At 44.2% G+C, this 20,901-nt stretch overlaps 1 protein-coding gene across 3 annotated transcripts; it reads right to left on the bottom strand.

Moving 5' to 3' along the window:
* Positions 1–1,047: 1,047 nt before the first annotated feature.
* Positions 1,048–19,994, bottom strand: LOC146371257 (uncharacterized). 3 transcript variants are annotated; one of them, XM_084908030.1, is made up of 25 exons: positions 19,948–19,994; positions 18,666–18,808; positions 18,068–18,226; positions 17,850–17,987; positions 17,687–17,764; positions 17,516–17,574; positions 15,404–15,569; positions 15,204–15,310; positions 14,626–15,000; positions 14,414–14,540; positions 12,304–12,441; positions 11,388–11,536; positions 11,115–11,264; positions 10,962–11,040; positions 10,408–10,485; positions 10,159–10,305; positions 9,969–10,078; positions 9,558–9,869; positions 9,350–9,477; positions 6,383–8,460; positions 4,321–4,473; positions 4,065–4,214; positions 3,484–3,534; positions 3,284–3,346; positions 1,048–3,199 (listed from the first exon to the last, which is right to left on the bottom strand). In XM_084908030.1, exons 3-25 carry the CDS (start codon positions 18,206–18,208, stop codon positions 2,972–2,974), a joined length of 5,205 nt encoding a protein of 1,734 aa, XP_084764156.1. In that variant the 5' UTR covers positions 18,209–18,226; positions 18,666–18,808; positions 19,948–19,994; the 3' UTR covers positions 1,048–2,971. The 3 variants fall into 3 exon arrangements, with proteins under 3 accessions (XP_084764156.1, XP_084764155.1, XP_084764154.1); XM_084908029.1 differs by lacking the exon at positions 19,948–19,994 and adding an exon at positions 19,662–19,941; XM_084908028.1 differs by lacking the exon at positions 19,948–19,994 and adding an exon at positions 19,851–19,941.
* Between the last annotated feature and the right edge of the window lie 907 nt (positions 19,995–20,901).

The raw sequence follows: 20,901 nt of genomic DNA, 5'->3' as shown, positions 1-20,901 counted from the left end.
TTATCGTTCAGGTGTCAAGCCTCCACCTATTGGCCAGTTCAAAGTTGATTGGCATGTGTCTATTGGCTGGTCTGGGCACAGTTGGCCAATCACTCTCCGAGGATCACTTGTATGCTTTCACTGACCTTTTGTCGAGTAGCTAGGTAGGCCTTTTGTTTAGCATTTTTTGTTTCAGTTAGGCCCTGGAAGCTATCGACCTCTTTTTGTTTTATTAATTTCTTTGATTTGGATCAACCGCCCAGTCCTCCTCCCCCACCTCCCTTCTTTTGTTAAGTTTGACTATCAAGGCAAGCAACCAATAAATCCTGCCTGATTCTTAACTGTTCTGTGGTCTTCCTCCTTCATTGATTGTGGTTGTCCAGTGTTGCTGTCTCCTTCCTACCTTTGCCTCCACCATGGTGGGGGGGGGGAACGTAACAGCTTGTGAAAAAAGCTTTATTTTTATAAAAGTTTATTTTTAAACGTTAATTCTATTTAATTGAGACAATTTAAATCATTTCACTTGAAAAAGGTTGAAAACCTTGAAGTAAATACGGTCTAGTACACCTCGTGCCCCCCTTTAGACTCAGCCCTGTTCGCTTCAGCTTTTAGAAACCCTTATAATTGAAACATGTTATCAAACTAAGTTAACAGTTCACCAGAGTATTTTAATACAACTTCACGTCGTTTGTTGATCAGGTGCTTTGATGAAGGACTCCTGCTCGCTTTTTTCCCAGTAAAGGTTTTAATGGTGATCACAGGGACAGCGCTGCTGTTTCGCTCAGCTTGACATCAGCATCTCGGTCCACCCTCTTTTCTCTTCGCGGTGTGTAAACAGACTCCAGCTCCACGTTAAACTGTTTCAGTACCGCACTGCAGGTCCGGTCAGGTGCTGAATCTACATCCACACTGTTTACAGTCCCAGCGAGCGATAGCGAGAGGTGAAGCATGTAGAGGCAGGTGTCCCGTACCGGGCTCCGGCTCAGTCTGTCTTCCTAAGCCAGGGGATCGGCAACCTTTAAGCCCCAAAGAGCCATTTGGACCCGGTTTCCACGAAAAACAAACAAACACTATTAACATGTTCATTTATTCTGATTTTCTCACACTGGTATCTGCCACCGCGTCCACTTTGGAAACATTTACAAGCTTTTGTTTTTTCTGCTGCTTAAAATATATTTTTGTAAAAAGGTAACAAAGAAAAATCCAAATAGCATTTATGATTTATTTCAGTATCATTCTGTGAATTCAACAATCAGAGAGCATAAAATGTTTGACAACTTTAGAATAATTTTATTATAAAATACAAGTAAATAACTTTTAAAAGTAGCTGTTAAGTTCAAACTAAAGCTATCCGGGCTGTGCATCACACCTGAACCTCAAACTAATGTTCAGAACAAAGTGTCTGCAGCTGCATTTTAAACCTTACTTTACACACGTTTAGTTCAGAGTTAGTCATTTTAGCCTCATGTTTGCATCTCTAAGATCCAACTGTGACAATTTTCTATCAGTCAGCTTATAAGACAAATCACTCATGATTAATGTGTAACAGAAAATGAGACGAGATGATGATAAATGTGTGATGTAATCACTGTCTCCGCTCTTATATGTTGACAAATGAATAACTATAAAAACAGCAAACTATCATAAATCTGGGATTTCAGTGTTTGTAAAAATGTAAACTTGTACAAGTTAATTCGCTGCTCTACGCACTCTGACAGTGATTTGATGAAACAGGAAATGAACTGGAGGGCCAGTCAGCTGATTCAGGTGCAGCTCTCAGATTTCAGGGTGTTGTCTAAACCAGCTTCCTTCCCCCCCGGGACGCTTCCTCGAGCTGGCCCCACATATTTACACACAAATACACACCACGAGTTGATCTTTGACTTCAACATGAGCCTGAGTAAGCTCAGACTGGAGGACTGTGGGAAAGGCACTGCAATGTATTTCAGGGTTGGAGCAAACATTTAGTGGCACTTCCCCTCAGACTGGCCAATTGTGACACTTGTTCTGCATTAATCAGTGTCCAAGTATCACAGCTGCTGTGAACATTGCATCCATGATCCTTCAGTTTTGCAGAGTGACAATTATTTTATTAATATTAGTACTCAGTATAAATGGGTACACCTTACACCTGTGCAATTTATAAATACATCTTGGTAATCAGGGTGGCCACCTTAATAAGGTAGTGTTAAAAAAATTGTCACTTTTGGATCTAGAAAAGACAACACGATGGCCCAGACTCACCTGAGCCACTCTGACTCAGGTGAGTCTGGGTTTATGCTCGAGGAAGAGCTGCGCATTAAAACAAACAAATATAAATAAGCGGCATTGTTGGACTGTAAACGTTTATCAGCTTTTTAAGCTTTGTGACTGTAAAAAGGTGCTGTTGTTATTACATGACTGTATACAGAAATAATGGCACTAAAATGAGACAAAAATATTAAAGTGCCAGCATGTGAAACATGACCAGTATAACCACAGAACAAAAACAGAAGAATAAATATGCAGAAACACTGACAATAATTTGAAGGAACCAAAATAAGAATTTCTTTGCTTTGTGTGATGCAGAGAAAAGAAACCATAAGGTCACAGAAGAAGACCAAAGTAATGTCTACAATGCAGCAATAATCACCAGAACTGTTATTAAATCGTGTTAATTCTGTGTAATTCTAACAATGCAGAAAAGGTTGTTTTGGCTTTAATAGAAAGAAAAGCAGGTGTATGTGCATTATTTCCCTTTGTATTCTGATTGGCTGGTTTTAATTAGTTGCTTCGAATCCTCTGACAGGAAGAGTACGAGGCAGAGCCTGTGGCACATGTGTTTCTATTGTAAATGAGACAGCAGGTCTCAGTGGGACTGCCTGTATAAATAAAGGTTAAATAAATAAACATGAGGTAAAGAGCTCACAGAGAAGAGACCTGAATGTTCAAGATGGCTCTACGTCTCAATTTAATGAGTGTAAAGTAATTAAGAACTTTTGGTCCTGAATTTTCACAGCTGGCTGAAGGACATTCTGAGCTCCTCTTCCCTCATGCTACGATCCAATCGCTGTGTCTCAGACTCTAGGATGGATGGGATTGGATGTTGTGTGATAGTTGCTAGTGAATCACTGAGGTCAAGTCTCAGAGAGAGCACTGACTGGCTGTTTCTGGAGGACTGCTGAATGAACTCTGCCCTTTGTTGCTGACCGACAGCCAGTGCAAACTGGAGCTGCTTCACCTGGAGGAGAGGAGATACAGAGACATCATCAGCACCCACCTGACATCAGAACACCAGGAAGTCTTTTTGGTGCTTTGCACTCACCTGGTCCTGTAGCTCCCTCACTTTGCTCCTCAGTTGCTGCTCTTCTGTGGTGGTTAAAGACCCCTAAAACACACAATAGGTTTGCAACCACACGTGCCTCTATTGACATTTGTCACAAACACACACCTCATAGTCTGGAGAAATGCACTTACACTAACACAACCTGTAATTATTACTGTAATAAGGGAACTGTGTCTCACCTGGATGCTCTCACTCAGCTGCTGTCTGAGCCTCGAGCGCTCTTCCGCCACCTGAAATACACAATAATGTGTACTCACATCAGTGTGTCTGCTGTGTATCTGTATACCTTTCTTAGTGTTGTGTGCCTCAGTATGCCAAAGTGGTGTCTCTGCATATTGAAATCTGTCCCGTCCTAGGCTCACACTGGGTCTGTGACTCAGACACAGTCTTCTTTTGCCCTTTGTTTACACCAGGAGCAAATATGGTGACCAGATTATATCCTATATCAGAATATAGTTTGACCAGATTCTCTGTGCTGCTCCTGGGTCCTAGTTCTTGCCACTTTACCTTGCTGTGTGCAACTCGACACTTCTTGTGTTAAAAATAGATCCAACACTATTTTACGTGACGTGGAGCAAAGACACGGCAACGTTTCTTTAAAGCTCCGCGGCACATCTGCTGGGATGTGGTTGCAATCAACTCAGGTCACTTAAGACAAACTGCATCCTGCTGTGTACCTGTGTCACTGTGGCTTAATGTAAAGTGTACACAGCGTCTCTCTGGGTGCGTGCACGTGTACCTGTCTCATTGTTGTGTATACCTGTTGCAGCGTCTCTCTCAGTGTGTGTGTCGCTCTTTTCAGTTTGTCTTTCTGATTTTCCAGATGAAAGTTTTTCTTGTTCAGTCGTTTCTGATCCAGTTCCAGTTCAGCCACCAGACTCTGCAGGACCATCAGTCTCTCCTTCAAACCCTGCAGACACATTTTCCCCACACAGCTCCACTTTACAACCCGTTTCCTGTCGATGCACTTGTGTTCTTTGAGTACAGCTGCACTGACAGCCTGACCACAAACTGACCTCTGTATCAGACGTGGCCACTGGGCTCTGCTCCTCCTGCTGGGGTCTCCTTTTATAGCCCATCAAAGCTGCATCTGTTTGCTGTGATCGAGCTAATCCGATTCCATCCCGGTCCTCCTCCATCTCCTCTGTGCTCTGACTCAGAGTGTCCACCTGCACATCAGAAATAAAAACAGTTACATTACAATGTCAAATTAACAGAACAGCGTCATAGCGATTAAATGCAACCCATATACAAGATGACGTTATTTATAATAATGCTTAAGCTCAACCCCAGATCTTTGTGAACTTATGTAGCACGTTTTTCAGCTCAGAAGCATTTAACACCCTGTGATCAACTTCAATAAAATCCTTGATAACACAAGTTTGAATGATCAGTGTAGTGGGGCAGTGCTATTATTCACAGTTTGATCTGATAGCAGAGTTCAGGCATTGAACAAACACTATACGAGGACTTACACATGTTTTAGGCTTCAATTAGAGAATTCACTCATTCACAGGTATAAGCTTCTTTGTTACTTCTTGAGATAATTCCAGGTTGCATTTGTAAAAAACAATATCTGGATAATATCTGGATGGACAGATGGAATCATGATGGGTGGGCATGTGGTTTTCACTGGCACTGTGTCACTGGTGTTTGTTGCTGTGACAGAAGACAGGAACACGGGAGAGTGCTATAAACTACAGCTCGACGACCCAAAACTGTAAAACATGGGATCCCAGCCTGTGAACCGCTTCAGCACAAGCTGGACGTCGCCAAGACGACAGAACCACATCGTCCACAAAAGCAAAGACGAAATCCTGAGGCCACCGAGGTGGAGACCCTCCACCACCTGGCTATAGCTACATATTCTGTGCATAAATATTATGAACACAATCATGACAAAAGGCAGCCTGACAGAGTCAAACACCCACCAAAAATGAAACCGTCTTACTGTCGGCAATATGAACCAAGCCCTCGCTATGGTTGTACAGGGACAGAGTGGCCCGTAACAACAGGCCAGACATTTCATACTCCCAATAGGATACTGCCCAAGAAATGCAGTCAAGTAACTTCTCCAAGCCAAAACCCACATGTAGACTTGTGTGCAAACTCTCCTGCACCTCAAATATCCTGAGAGGATAAAGAGTTGGTCAGGTGTTCTGAGACAACAGTGAAAACCACATTGTTCCTCCTGAATCTGAGGTCTGACTAATGGATAAACTTTCACGGGCTGAGAAATGTGCAAAATTACAGACAAAGTTCTGGCAGCCTATTGCCCAGACAGTCTTTTTGGTTTTTAACTGCAGTCGTAAAAAAACAGACATTTCTACAGCAGAAAGTGAAAAACAGAAACAGTTAAAGTTCAAAAATTTCTGCTCGTGCTTGTTTGTGGTGAGAAATCAAACAAGTTAAGAATTATCAAATTCAAGCACACAGACTCATCCAGACACCCAGTATCACTGAAATGCAGCCAGATGTTTGCTCATTGCACGTTTTCACTCCTTCCTTCACTATTTCCCGACACGCTTGCTCTCCCATCTTTCTACGTACCTGGCCTGTACACCTACACTTGGTGTCTTTTGGAAAGTCATACCATTTGACATTCCATAAGACTGGTAATGGTATGATCCCAGTTTGTCTGTGCATCTGATTGGCCACATGGTGAGCCTATCAAAATAAAGTCCCACCCCTGCCTGCATGGATTCTCAGCAGCGATGAAGATTAGGCTCCCTGACGTGTGAAATCGTCTCTCAGGCTGGATATGATTGTATATCCTGTGTTCAGTCATGCAGAATGCTTTAGTCACAATAACTCCACCGCGTCAAAAGCAGCCTTCAGTTCAGCGTACAGACGACAAACGGTGAGTACATGAGGTTTACTTTAACGACAGCACGTTGTTCTTCTTACTGATATATGGTTCGTGTTACTGCTGGAGCTGACAGAATACTGGCCCGCGGGCCGTATGTTTGACACCCCTGCTACAGAGGGTTCAAGCAGTTTGACCTCAGGCTGGTTTCTTCAGTTCAAGCAGTATCACTGTTTTTCTACAGTGTTTGTGTGATTGACAGACTGAAGTACCTGCAGGGAGTTTCGCACCATCACCTCCACGCTCTGCTTCACTCCTCTCAACTCCTGAGGAAAGTCATCTTTCGTCTCTGTCAGCTTATTGTTTTCCATCTCCTGCACTTCCTCCTTGAGAGCTGTCACCTCTTCCTCCGTCCTCCGTAGCTTCTCCTTTATCTGCTCCTTCTCATTTTGTTCTTTTTGCAGCTCTTTTTTAATAACCAGTAACTCCATCTTAGTCGTCCTCAGCTCTTCCTGCGTCTCCTCTCCCCACACCTCTCTGAGATATTGTGCTTCTTCTCTCCATTTTAACAGCTCATCTTGTGCCTCCTCCTTCCTTCTTTTCTCCTTTTGTACCGCCTCCCTAAGCACCGACATCTCTAGATTGCTTCTCTCCATCTCCTTCTGCACTTCCCTCCTAAGAGTCGACGCCTCCTCCTCCTCGGTGTCCAACAGCCTTGCTTGCTGCTCTTTCGCTCTCATTTGTCCATCAGCTTCTTTTCCCTTCTCTATCGATTTATCCTGCAGACGTTTCTTCTCTTCCCTCAGTATCATCAGCTCATCCATTTCTCCTTTCGTCGTCTCCTGAACTTCCTTTAGCGTGTTCTCCAGTCTCCTCTTCTCCTCCACCGTCTTCCTCAGCACCTCTCTTTGGTCCTTCATGTCACTTTCTACTTCAGACAGTTGCTCCTCCAGCCTCTTTGTCTCCTCCCCAGCTCTCCTAAGTGCTTCTCTCTCTTCCTCGGCCTCCCTAACTTTCTCCTCTAATCTCTTCTTCTCCTCCCCGACCTCCATCAGCTTACTTTGCAGTCTCCTCGTGTTTTCTTTCTCAGTTCTACTTAGTGCCTCCCATTCTCTTCTCTCCTCGTCCTTCTCCTCCAGTATAGCTCTTAACCGCTGCACCTCCTCTTGCTCCACACAGATATGGTTAAGCTTTGTAGCCTCACTCTCGCTGTGTTCTGCCCTCTCCTGCCACTCCTTTATCTCCACCTGCAGCCTGTCACGGGCTTCCTCCATTTCTCTTACTCCTTTCCTTGCTCCCTCGCTCTTTGTCTGTCCCTCCTGTAGCTCCCTAACCTGGGAGGAGATCGTGTCATCTTTTTCCATACCTTTCCTACTTCCTCTTACCTCCTTTTGCTTTAGTCTGGCATTCACCTCTTGATGGTCCCTCTCTCCTTCCTCCTCCCCCTCCTTCAGATGTTCCCGATGTTCCTCCACTACTTCTTCTCTTTCCCTCACCTGTAACTCCAGGCTCTGCTCCTTACATTTCGCCTCTGCCTTAAATTCATTAAACTTCTCATTGGCCGCATTCAGCCTTTGCCTCATCAGCTCTGCCTCCGCCGCTTTCTCCTTTAGCTTCTCGAGCAGCTTTGCAACCACCTCCTCCTTCTCCTCGAGCAGTTTGTCTTTCTTTCTCCTTTCATCCGCTTGTGATGTTGAGATTTCTTTTTTCAGTCTGTTAATCTCCTCCTCTTGTTCTTCCACTCTCACCCTCCATCTGTCCCTCTCAGCTTCTGTCCTCAGCTGGTCCACCTTCTTCTCCCTTTCCTCCTCCCTTTTTAATCTCTCCATCCGCTCACAGAGGGCTTCCACTTCTCGGTCCCTCTGCTTTGTCTCCTCTCTTCTCCTCTCCTCCCAAAACTCCTTCTCCTCTCTCAGCCTTTCCTCTGTCCTCTTTACCTCCTCTTCCAGTTCCTCCTTCTCTCCCTCTAATCGCTGTACTCTTTCTATCATGAGGTTGATTTGAGTCTTCATCTCTATTACCTCCTTCCTCATTTTCTCCTCTTCTCTTTGCCTCTCCTCCACCTCCTCAGTTAATCCCTCAATGCAATTCCTCAGCACCTCAGCTCCTTCTCTTCTCCCCGAGTTCTCACTAAAGAAACTCCTTTCTTCCTGTTCGGCCTCCGTCTCATCCTTCCTCTCCATTTCCTCCCTTCTTCTTCTCCTTCTCAGCTTCTCTATCTCCTCTGTCATCCTCTCCATGTCCTCTTGCAGTGCCTTCCTCTCCTCCTCACTCATCTCTCTCCTCTTCTTCTCATCTTCTGCCCTGGACATCATCTCCTCCAGCTCGCCTCTCAGACACTGGATCTCCCCTTTAAAAAGACAAAAAAAAGTTTTAAATACAACTAAAGTACTTTACATCAAAATCACTGTTGTTCCTATTAATGTCAGCACAACTGATATGTTTCACTTGAGTGTGTTCACTATGTTTCACTTGAGTGTGTGAACGTTAGAAAGTTTGAGACATGTTGTCCTCAGAGCTATCGAGTCAATCATCACAACTCTGTCCGAGGAGGAGAGCAGCTGTGGTCTCGAGACAGGCTGCTGGGAACAGTGGGAGACTGGAGGGAGACAGGACTGTGATCAGCACACTCAAGCCTGCTGCTGTCTGAGGAGTCTAAACCTGTCATGTTGCTTGTCCCATGGGAAAGCTGCTTAGAGGAGGCTCAGGAAAGAAAGAGGGGGAATAAGCAGACCTGGTAGCCAACTGTTGGAGGCAGGGGTTAAAGCCATGCTGCAAACCTGTGGAGGTGGGGTGTGGGGGCTCTGGGGCCCAGTCACTACAACGAGTCCTGTGAAACAATAAAGGCATCGAAAATCTGAGAAGCTGGTTGAAGAGAGGCAAGTCAGAGCTCGGTCACACTGGGAGAGAGCCTCTCTAAGATGTCTTTTAATACTCAATCATGTTGCCAATTAAGCTAAAATCTTTGGTGCTATTTATTTTTCAGCCTTTTGATGCCACCTTTGTTGAGATGTGTCACCGACTAATAGTGGTCTTGAAACAGGCCCATTTTCTCAGTTCAAACATGTTTAATGTTGTGAATGTTGGTTTATGAGATCTGCATTCTGTTTTTATATCTTCATCACTTTTTTGGAATTTGGTTTGAACTGCCACATTTATATGTTTTCATTATTCTTGTTTTAAGCAAGATCTAAGGAATAAAGGTTTGATATTATGACTTTAGGCGTCCTGTCACTGACCATGTAAGGTGTCTTTGGCCTGCTTCAGAGTGTGGATGTGTGTGTTCAGCTGACATTTTTCCACCTCTGACTGTGAGAGACGCTTCTGCTGCTCACTGAGCTGCTGGTGGGCAGACAGCGACAGAGACCTGCAGGCAGAGAGAAACAGGATGTCAGTATGATGCGACCCGTACAAACAAATCCTGATTTTATTTCGTGTGCTCAGCACCGGATCTCCTGCAGATCAACTTCGAGCTGCTCCTTGTGCTTCTGCAGACTATCCAGCTCCTCTTGTAGCCGCCTACTCTCTCTGAGCTGCTCCTGCTGTTGTATGCTCCTATTTTTCACCTCCTCCATTGCGTGCCCCAGCCGGTCCTGCACCTCCTTCAGCTCCTCACACATTGCGGCATGCTGAAAGGACAGGTCATCCACCTGCCGTCCAGCCCTCTGTCTCTCACCCACAGAGGGAAAGCTCCCGTCTTCCTCTGGCTCTCGTCCTCTCAGCTGCTGAACAGCATCTTCCTCAGCCTCTCTCTGTACTCTAACAGACACAGCACAATTCACACTCTAATTATTCAGGATTGAAATCAAATTAACTTTACTGTTCTGGCCTGACGACTTGGGTGCAAACTGATCTCACCTGAGCTTGCTGAAATCCATGTTTAGGGTCTTGACTTCCCTCTCCAGGGAACTGACTTGTGACCTTTGAGCCTGCAGCTGTGATTGGCCCTCTGACAGCTCAGACTCCAGCTGGTAACAGACACGTGAACTGACTTACATGATGTACTAAAGCTGGAAGCCACAGAGAGGGGGCATGTAGGGAGGAGTACCTGCAGCAGCTGTTTGTGCAGCTCTCTCTTGTCTGAGGCCAAAGAAGAGTTCAGGGCGGACAGCTTGTCTAGCGCATCCCGACCCTCCTCCACCTCCCGTCTTAATGTGCTCTCTTGCAACGACAGACGCGACACACACTCCCTGGACTGATGAGACAAAGATGGCAGCCAGAACGTCATTCTGTGCAAATGAGTAAAGCTACGAGTCTTCCTCTGAGGACAGACACGTTCTCGGTGTCATGTCTGTACCTTCTGTAAGGCATCTCTCATATCAGAAGCGTCTTCCTCGGCTCGCTGCTTGTCCAGCTGCTCCCTCTCTAGTGCTCCCTGTGAGAAAAGAGGACGACGACACCAGAAGATGTTCAGCTGTTTTAAATGATGCACTACTTATTTTAGTGACAACAGTTTCTGAAGAGGACCATTTCCTGCTGTGTGCTAAATGGAAGAAAAGCTAAATCGCCCACAATATGATAGTTTCACAATATATGACTGCGATTTTTAACATTTTGCAATAAGCGTAGTATTTGAATCACATTTAATGTGATTTATCACCTTTTTCAAACAGCCAGTCATCAGTCTGTAACTGAATGGGGTCAGACTGGCAGGTCTATCATTCTATGCTGGATGGTTTTTGTTCGAGCTGATTTATTCCACGTTTGCTGGGCTAACGTTCTCTCAGAATGGTGACGCAGGAGTTTATTATGATTTTCATTGACTGATATTTGGTCTCCACATAAAATATCACATCACTGCTCCGTCTCAGTTCAGGTATAAAAACTGCTTGAGTGACTGAGCCTGTTTACCTTCAGACTATACATTTCTGCTTGGGTCAAAGTCTCCCGCTTTGTTAGCTGGACGTTCTCCAACACCTCAGTCTCAACTCTGAAACAAAACCAGTGCATTGCTGATGACCCAGTAAAGCACAGTGCAGTGCAGTGGTGACCTATGCTGAGTACCGTCTGCGCATTTCTGTCTGCAGCTGTCTGTTTCTCTCTTCCTGTTCGTCTTTCTCCTTTCTCAGTCTGTGATGTTCTCTCCTCAGCTCTTCCTCCCTCCTCTGCAGTTCCTCGACCTGCAGACGCAGGAAGGACGCCGTCTCCTTCTCTCTGTCACACACATCGGTAAATACAGAGCTGTCAACTCTGTCAGTGTCGTTCACCAATTCATTTACAAGCATGAATTACACAAAAGTGTAGCATAAAATCTGAATTGATTTTCTCTGTGTGAACCTGCTCAGTACGTCCATAATGTGGCCGAGCTCCTGCTGCTGTTGTTGTTTGTGTGTGTGTAGCTGCTGGTTGTCGTCCTCCAGCTGCTTCAGTCGCAGGTGCAGGGCTGCTCTCTGCTCACCGAGCTGCTGCAGACATCGTTGTGCCCCCTGACACACACACACACACACACACACACACACACACACACACAGTAAGGCTTTTGACTAGCACACACATAACCATACTGATTCAGACTGCAGGCGTGCATGTGCCGCTTTTTGACTGTATAATGAACATCAGGCTGAATAACTTTAGACATCTAAAATACATTTGCAATATTTTAAATGTGATAATGATTTTTTATTTCATTTAATTTATTTAAATTAGTTCAAATTAAGGAGCTGTCCTACAACAAAATTACGCTTTAATACAACATTAAGGGAAAATTGAATTTATCAGAAATGTGTGAAAATGATCATTTTCAGTTACAATGTAGCCGTCCGTACTTGTTTGAAGCGCTGTCATATGGCTTTAGGATCAGCTGCACAGCGCTGTCCACACAGACTTGTTTTGTGTGTCGACTCCCAAAAACTGGGAATCATGAACATCAGTGTAACACACTACAGCAGAGTCTGGGCCTAAACAGACAACTCCTTAAAATGATGGACTAATCCTGGCAGTTTGCACAGCCAACACTCAGTAACATGAAGTTTTGAACAGTATACACAATTTTAACTACTTCAGTACTTTGGTGTTAAAACCTGCACTTTGAAGTATTTCACATGACAAATACACACTTTCCAACAAACTGGTGTGAAACTGTGAAAACCTGTAGACAATCAGGGATCAGGAGGCAGATATTGTGGCTACACTGACACATTAATCATAAAAACAGTAGTGACTTTGCATATAAGAACTATATTGTGTTGTTTACCTGTAATTCCTCATTTCTCCACTGTAGGGCGCTCTCAGTCTGAGACAGGACGGAAAGCAAGCAGGACAGATCCAGGCTAAGGACACCCTCTGAGGAGATGTTCAGCGACTGACTGCTGGCTGAGGTCAGGACTCTGGACTGAACACAAAGTAGAACACAAGCTAACTTCAAATGCTTCACTTACTGCTGCTGACAGAGGCTCTTAGAGCTTCATGTAGACCAGCCGTCAACACGAACTACTGCAAGAATTCAATTCAATTATATTTCTATAGCGCCAAATCACAACAACAGCCGCCTCATAGACTGTATATTGGAAGGTAAAGACCCTACAATAACAGAGAAACAGCCAGAGATTAAAAATAACTCAGTTAAATGCAGAGTGGTGTATAAACACATGGTGAGAGAGGAATGCTCATTGCATTGCTCATTGCTCCTATCCGTTTGTCACTCCCACAATATTTGTGTCCAATCCTGCCCACACTCGGAGACTCATCATAGCTTCCACGTGACATCAGAGCTACTGGGACACGCCCACCCGGAGGGCAAAACGGTATTGCGTCCTTTGCCCTCCAGGGATCCTTCAAACATCTTTTAGTTTAAATTAGCAAAAGTGACAGACAGCTGCTGAGCTATTGGATGCACTAACTGACGTTTGTTTACAGCTGCCAGAGGGAACACAGAGTATGGCACCCGTATGTGAACACAGCTCTCCTAACCCCGCCTTACGGGCCAAATCGCACCAATCCCTGCTTCTCCACAGCAACCCTGGCTGTCTGTGGTGGCTCATTCAAACTGTAGGAATGATTTACTGACGTCGGAAAAATACTCTGTCAACTTTACTGTTATGACACAACTTTTCTAACCCTACACAGTAAATATCAAAGTCAACTAAACGTAAGACGAGTGCGAGTTCATTGAAGCTAGCTATGTAGCGCTAACCTGTGCTTCAACAGTGAACAACCTCTTGTTCTTTGTCTCCTACACAGTGGCATTGTTTACCCATCTAGGTCGAAAACACACAGCTGTCCACACTTTGAAAGCTTTAATCCTGGCATCAATATAAGGGGAGCGTCTCTCTACAAGATACAGGTAGATGTCCCTGAACTAGAGCTCTGGGAGAGACGTCATCACTTTCAGGGATTTAAATAAAGCTGGGTCACCTGATCCAGCCCCAACTTCAAGCTTTGTCAAAAAAGCCTAATCTTAAAAGTACAGATGGGGTCTGTCTCCTGAATCCAAGCTGCGAGTTTCTTCCGCAGAAGAGGGACCTGAAAGTTCAAGGCTCTGCCTCCCATTCTACTTTTGAACATCCCAGGAACCACAAGTAAGCCTGCAGTGTGTGGTGGCAAGATTTCCACGTGTAAGATCTCTGGAGGTCTCTATGCCTATAAATGGTGAGTGTAAACTTTAGTTTGGTCAGACAAGACCAAAGATCAACTCTGTAGATGCCGTAATCCACCATGTTTGGATGTCAAAGGGCACTGCATATCAGCCCCAAAACCCCAAACCCACAGTGAATTCTAGAGGTGGGAACATCATGTTTGTGGGCTGTTTTTCAGCACACAGCACTGGCATGCTTCATAGAGATGAATATATAATAAATAGTAAATTGTTTTAGCAAAACAAACAGCTGAGGACATTGATGTTACAGCTGGCCAGCCAATCAGCTGACCTGAATCCAAATGAAAATCTATGAACTCTGCACTTGAGTTCTTTTTGCAGAACCTTCAGGATTTAAAAAACTGTTTGTAGAACGCGTCAAAAATCACACCTGAGCAATTTCTCCATACAAAAGGTGTCTTGAAGCTGTCATCACCAACAAAGCATTAAATACATTTCAGTATTTAATATTTTCCCCGTGTCATTTCTCATTATTACAGATTAATGTATGAACATCTATGGTTTGATGTCTTTGAATATTGGATGGGTTGTTACTGGCTGTTACTGGCCAACACCCCCTTCAGAAATAGACTGACTGATAAAACTGGTGACGTGTTCAATAATAACTGTACTCGTGTAACAACAGCAGTGATTCAGTTTCTATTTGACTTCGTTAAACAGGACAATAGAAACGCTGTCCTTGGACATCTGACCAACATAACAGACTCACCAGTTTGATCACAGCATGGCTCACAGACTGCAGGCTTCTCTGTACTACTCTATGTCTCTCGGCCTCCCTCTCGCTCTCCTCCCTCAGACTGACCTCGGTCTGCAGTGAGCCAGTGAGCGCCTCAATCCTGGCAAAGAAAGAAGGAGAATGATCGAGAGGAGAACAGAGGGAGGTGCAGGATGTGTTTGAACGTCTGGTAGAAGCTAATTTACCTCTGCTGCAGCTGTAAAACTTGAGTCTCCTGAACAGACTTCACCTCTGAAGTGCCTTGCTCGTCCTCGTCCCTCCTTTCCTCATCCTTCTCCTCTTTGAGTTCCAACTCTCCCAAAGAAAAGATTCGCATTGTGGATGAGAGGAGAGGAGGTGCAGAAAAGTTCGGAGGACAAAGGGCCAGATCGGAGGACGGAGGAGGAGAATAGAATGAAAAGGGAGGAAAGTGGGAAGTGAGAAGAGGGGGAGAAGCGGAGGAGAAGGAGAGAGGATTAATGTAAAGTGTGCTGAGCCTCAGAGAGGAGGAGACAGAGTCACAGCTGGAGAGGAGAACGGATGAGAGGCGAGAAAACTCGGCCTTCAGCTGCCACAGGTCCCTGCACACACAGACAGGTGGGTCAGCATGTTTACAAGCTCAGGTTGGTCATTTTGAAAACGGTCTGAACCCTGTCCTCTTCTAAAGTTCTCTCTTCTTTAGGGTCTTTGAATTCCTCTGAATGCTGATTGGTGGTGCTAATAACTGGACTGAACCAACTGCAGAGACGGTCCTCTGAGTGAAGCAGCCTCGCCTCAGACGTACCTGTCAGCAGCCGTTTTCATAGCGTGGCAGTCCCGTCTCAGAGCAGCCACAGATCTCCAGATAGACAGCAGCCGAGCCTGCTGCTCCCCCACAAGACACAGCCGACGCTACACACACACACACACACACACACACACAAATCTAGAAACACAATAACTGCCATCTGAATGGTCACTTTTAAAATCAATTAAACTGCAGACCTCTCGCTCTTTCTGCAAATCAGCCTCTCGCTGCTCTGCCTCTTCCACAGCTGTCATCCAATCATTCGTCAGCTTCTGGAGGTCCTCCTTCAGGGCGTGGTTGGCCTGCTCTGATTGGACAAGTTGCTTGCAAAGGAGACTATTGGTGTCACCTAAACTGACTGACCTGAGGAGGGAGACAATAATTTATTAAATCAGCAGCTTCAAATAAAACCACAAACTTCTTTTTTAAACGGTCATGAAAAAACTGACAATATTTGTGTAGAACAATCACAATTATAAGTGAACTTCATTAAATGAAACAGCTATAGCAGTAATTCTGGCTCTGGGTTTGATAAAGCCTTTTTAAATACAATAAAATGATGTTATGACTTTTGGCCACTAGAAGAAAACCTGTAACAAAGATGAAGGACTGCAAGCTTCAGTGGATGGATGCACCTTTACTCAGACAAAGCTTTGGAGAACTTCAATACAAATGGTTCCTGTGTTTACTTTTCAAATAAACAGAGGAAGACGCATGAAAGTGGAATTTCATTCATGTTTCAGGAGGAGAAGCTCCTCCAGTGACCGAGGAGCAGACTGACAGACACGAGACTCTGACAGACACGAGACTCTCTTAATGTCCTTATGCATGTAGCAAGAGAATTAAACAAATGTCTCCTTAAAGTGAGTAACAATACACGTTTATGTAAAATAGCAAAAAGCTACATTTAAATATTGTAATATTTTTGTGACTGTTTAGTATATGTACTGTACTGTAGGTGTTTTAATTACCCTAAGAAATAAAATCATTGCATTAATTCTCAAACGCTGATGAGCTGCCTCCTATCAAGAGCTGAATTTACCACATGAACTTTTTTCATTCTAACCACACAAACATGTATAAAAACTACACTGAACTATATAATAAATGTGAACTAACATCAGGTTGGTCCTGACAGCTTTGTTCCTCAGCTTCTCTGTACTTTGACATCGCTTGTTGTGTTCTGTAAAATTCAGTATTCAGACCAACATGAAGTGGACGCACTGATGAACACATAAATGTACAATGCCTGAGGCTGGCATGGAGGAAGCAGCAAAATGATGTGACAATAATTAGCACTGATAACTTTGCAGAGTTTCACTTTTGGTGCACAGCTGCATGAAAACGTTTGCATAATTTTGAAATGATGAGAACTTCTGAAACATCTTATAAGCAAGAACAATAAATAGTTGTTGATGCTGCACTGCTTTTATCCTCTGGGGTCAAAATGATCCCAGTTATTTAAACTATACAGTATAAATTGTTAATGCTGTGTTTCATGTTCTTCTCGTTTTGCAGTTTAGGGCCTGCAGACCTTCTACACAGACACCCTGTTTTTGACTGAAAATAACAGGAAACCATGAAATACTTTGACTTAGCACTGAGTGGTGTATGCTGAACTTTAGTCAGAATGCTGTTTTTGAATCAGCACATAATCACACTCTGGGGTCAAAGTTCACCCCATCACAACATTTCTTTAGTCCATTTTAAATGCAAGGCCAATGCGACCTCATTTACATGAACTTTTACTTTTGAGCAAAAATGAATAAAATCATAAATGATTCTGATTATAGTTAACGATCAGAGTCAGATCATCACAGATGGATATATGCCACAGTTTAGTGAGGATGCTGTTTTTAAACGGCAGCAAATAATCACACCTGTTGCATTTAAAATGATCCCGTGTGTTTTGGCTGTCAAAGACGAACGAGGGCGGGGCAAGTTCGGGCTTATTCCTCTGTACTGTTCCCACCGTTTGCAGGCCAAGGGTGTGTGAAGCAGAGATTGTCACAGGTGATTATTTCTTCCCCTGGAGACCTGCTGTAAGGTGTAACTCACATGTCTGACTTTTTCTGAGCCAGCACACACCTGCAGCTTAAAGAAGTCCAGACGCTTTTCTTTTCAGGCTCATTAGACAAACTACACAGTACTTTCTATATACTGACAATGCACAGCACACTGTGGGAATCATAGTTTCTAAGTTCTACATGCTTTGATTTCCAAACACAGGCGTGTCACCAGAATTTGAGTGTCTAAATTCATGTGGTCACAGCAGGTCTAACCCAGCACAGACAGACATCCCCACTTACCTCTGTTGTTCCTCCTCCAGTCTGAAAACGGCGCTTTCCAGAGAGTCATCTATGATTCTCTGTTAAAGCAAACACACAACAGCTGTATGCCGACACTCGCTGTGGTAGTTTTACTGTATCGTAGCAGGCAGTGTGTTAGTAGTACTGCAAATACTATTACTTGAGTCTGACCTCGGTGCTGAGCATCTGTGTATGATTATCCTGCAGCTGAAGCTCCAAATGCTGACATCGTTCTCTGTATTCCAACACCTACAATAAAATCACAATCAGTATATTTTCCATCTCCCACTACATCTCCTCCAATTATGAGTACAGCACTACTGTTTGGCCTCACCTTGTTCTGGAGCCTGTGGATCAGCAGGGCCTGCCTGGCCTCCCTCTCTCTCCCCTCCCTTACCTTCTTCTTCCATTCCCTCTGCTCACCCTCTAGTTGCAGAGAGAGAGCAAGTGAGGGAGACAACGACCGCCACAGCTGGTGGGAGGATGGAGAGAGAAAGATGTAAAGGCTTAACTTCGTCTAATGATCAGCAACACTCCCCTGCCCCTTCTCACCCTGTCCTTCAGAGCTCTGTTCCTGGATTCCAGCTCATCTTTTTCAGCATGACTCTCTGCCAGCTCCTCCTGCAGCCGACACACCTCCTGTTTAAGATGCAGCTTCTCTTCCTGCCAGCCTATCAACAACTCTTCTTCCATGTTTGGAAGTCCACCTGTCTGCAGTGCACCAGGAGACACACATGACTTTAGCAAATGAGTGAATTAATTAAAATTTTTTGGGGGAAAAAAAACAACACACAAATAAACAATAAATTTTTTTTGGTGCTTTCTTATTCGACCTTGTGTGTGTGTGTGTGTGTGTGTGTGTGTGTGTGTGTGTGTGTGTGTGTGTGTGTGTGGGGGGGGGGGGGGGGGGGGGGGGCGCAATGGGGCAAAGGAGAAAAGGCAGCAAATCTTTTGTGCTGTATTTTGTATGGTCTTCACAGATCTCCATCACCCACTCCTCCTCATGTCTCTGACATAGTTGGAGGGACACAATCAATTCATTCTGTGCAGAACTAGAGTAAACTTACATGTCTCACACAGATTTTATGCAAGTGCACGCAGAGACTGAAGCAGGAGCAGGAAATATGAAAACCGCTGTTGTAAGACCCACCTGCGATTTCAGGTTTTGACGAGCCAGCTGATCCAAACTAGCTATGCTGAACTTACTTCATGGTACAGCCCTCAAAGCTGAGATGCCTCCAAAACTACATACTAATGTCACACGACTGTTTGGCGTTTGTGTCCAACCTTGAACTGAAATGAAACACAATAAAGGTAAATTATAAACACACAGAGCTGACTTGGCTGATGCAAATAGGGCATTTAAAAGTTACACACAACCATAGCAACTTTAGATTAGGGATGTGCACAACTAGTCAACTAATCGTTGCTATTGTCACTACTCGGTGCCAGAAGTTAACTGGTAGTCAGTGCTGGTGCGGTAACAACCCTAACTCTGAATTTGGACCATTCGCTCAACTTGTCCCTTCACATATTCAGGTTTCCGTGCACATGTTGCAAACACCGGCACTGCCGTCTGGCTGCGTGCAGTCTGTTCTGTCTGGGTCGAGAGCTTTCGGCCACATCGTCCTGCAAACCTTGGCTGGACGTCTGTATGAGACCGTCTAACTGCTGCTGACAGGGTGAGGAAACTGTTTTCTTCTGACTGCCTCTGTTTTATTGAAATGCTTGGCCGTCAATTATTGTTACAATAAAGAAATAACTGAGAAAACACAAATTTCTTTACATTTGTGCTAAATGTAAATAACCTGCCTAGGGTACCAGGATTAGCAACATCCACGTAGCTTTTGGGAAGCATTATAATGCTCACATCCATATTTGGTGTAGCAGCTGACCGGATGGAGACGTATGTGTACGTTACGTTATTGACATTGGGTGTCACGATCAACGTGCGTCGCTTAACGGTCACCGTGTTTTAAAGGTTATGAAGGACTTTTGAGGCGTTTAATCGTTTTAAGCAGGTTTTATACTTATGCAGCGTTATTTCCAGAGCAAAATAAAGCGGAGGACGTTTTATAACAGAGGTTGGTCTCTCTGCAGGTCTGGCGTGATTTCCTCCTCATCATATGAGCTAGCTACTAACTACCTGACTGTTGAGCAGCATGTTCTTTAACGTGGAAGCGCAGTTTTCCCCTCTGCAGGTAGCTGCTCGGATATAATCCCAGAGTCTGACTAATATGGCTCCAACAATCCGTTTCGTCCTCTAACTACGGGGAGCACACTTCTTCTGCGAGCATGCTAAGACCAGGAAACATACATTCAAGAACGTTCGTACCTTAAACTGTTGCCTCGTTCAGAAAATGTCAGAAATAAAACATTAAGAGTGTAAACACAAACTGGCGTTGTCAGCGTATTCAAACCAAGAACCTCACCTCTCACCCGGACATAGACAGTCATGTGATCCCACCGAAACGGAAACTTCCCGCTTTGAGCGACACCTGCTGGCAGGAAATATTTACATGTCTCTGTTTATTCTGCGCTTTGTCAGCGCGTTTGCAGCTGCCTTAAGATATGAGGTTGTTTAAATTGCTTAGTAATTAAGCACAAAACACTGCTTGTTGTGATAACCACAAAGGTTTGTAGTTGTTTGGGGGCTGGGTCACCTTAGTTTGAGCTTTCTGGGAGTTGTCGTCAGATTTGTTTTACACACTAACAAACAAAGCTAGAATCACGCTGTTTTATTTTTACAGCAGTGAAAATAAATGTGAATTCCCCATTTTTACCAACTATAGTCTTGTGTAAAGACATTATTAAGTTTACTGTTAGTGCAGAAAATGGAACTCAGCCAAGCTGGCTCATGAAACTGTACATGTTGGCAAATTCATTTGTGTAAATCCACAAAGAGCAGTAGGTCAGCGGATTACAGCATGTACACAAAGAAAATCTACTAGAGCTCACATTAGAAATTATTGTTAGTTGTGACAAGACTACAGTTTCCCCCCACATGGCAGATTGCACTTTAACCCCTGACTGTACCCATTTTCCTGTTTAGGTACTTTGTCACTTTTACTTGCATAAAGAAGTTATTCAGTAATTCAACTAATACTGCAGTATTTTTTTAACACAGGTACCTGTACTTCTACTTAAATACAGAATGTCTGCACTTTTCCCACCTGTGGTTATGAGTACCATTCACAGAGAGGTGGGGAATGACTACAATCACAGCAGTGTAAGATTGAGAAAGATGTACGCTAATATGTACCTTCTCCAATATCAGCATGGAGGAAACGGAGGCATTCACATGGATTTCAGTGGATGCACTGTGTATATGTATAGCAAGCAGTAAGGTATTGAGGCCTCATGGTTGTTTTAGATTATGTTTATTT

Source organism: Perissodus microlepis, chromosome 16 (assembly GCF_051167445.1).
Source record: "Perissodus microlepis isolate ML-2025 ecotype Zambia chromosome 16, ASM5116744v1, whole genome shotgun sequence".
Lineage (NCBI taxonomy): Eukaryota > Metazoa > Chordata > Actinopteri > Cichliformes > Cichlidae > Perissodus > Perissodus microlepis.
This window is presented reverse-complemented; position numbering and strand designations above follow the sequence as displayed.

What these genes read in the sequence shown, in the direction of transcription:
- LOC146371257 (XM_084908030.1), bottom strand. Translation starts at nt 18,208, where the DNA reads ATGGAAGAAGAGTTGTTGATAGGCTGGCAGGAAGAGAAGCTGCATCTT. An exon ending in ACAGAGCTCTGAAGGACAGG is followed by an intron (nt 17,988 to 18,067) that starts GTGAGAAGGGGC and finishes TCCTCCCACCAG; the next exon opens with CTGTGGCGGTCGTTGTCTCC. An exon ending in GGCCAAAGACACCTTACATG is followed by an intron (nt 8,461 to 9,349) that starts GTCAGTGACAGG and finishes GTCTTTTTAAAG; the next exon opens with GGGAGATCCAGTGTCTGAGA.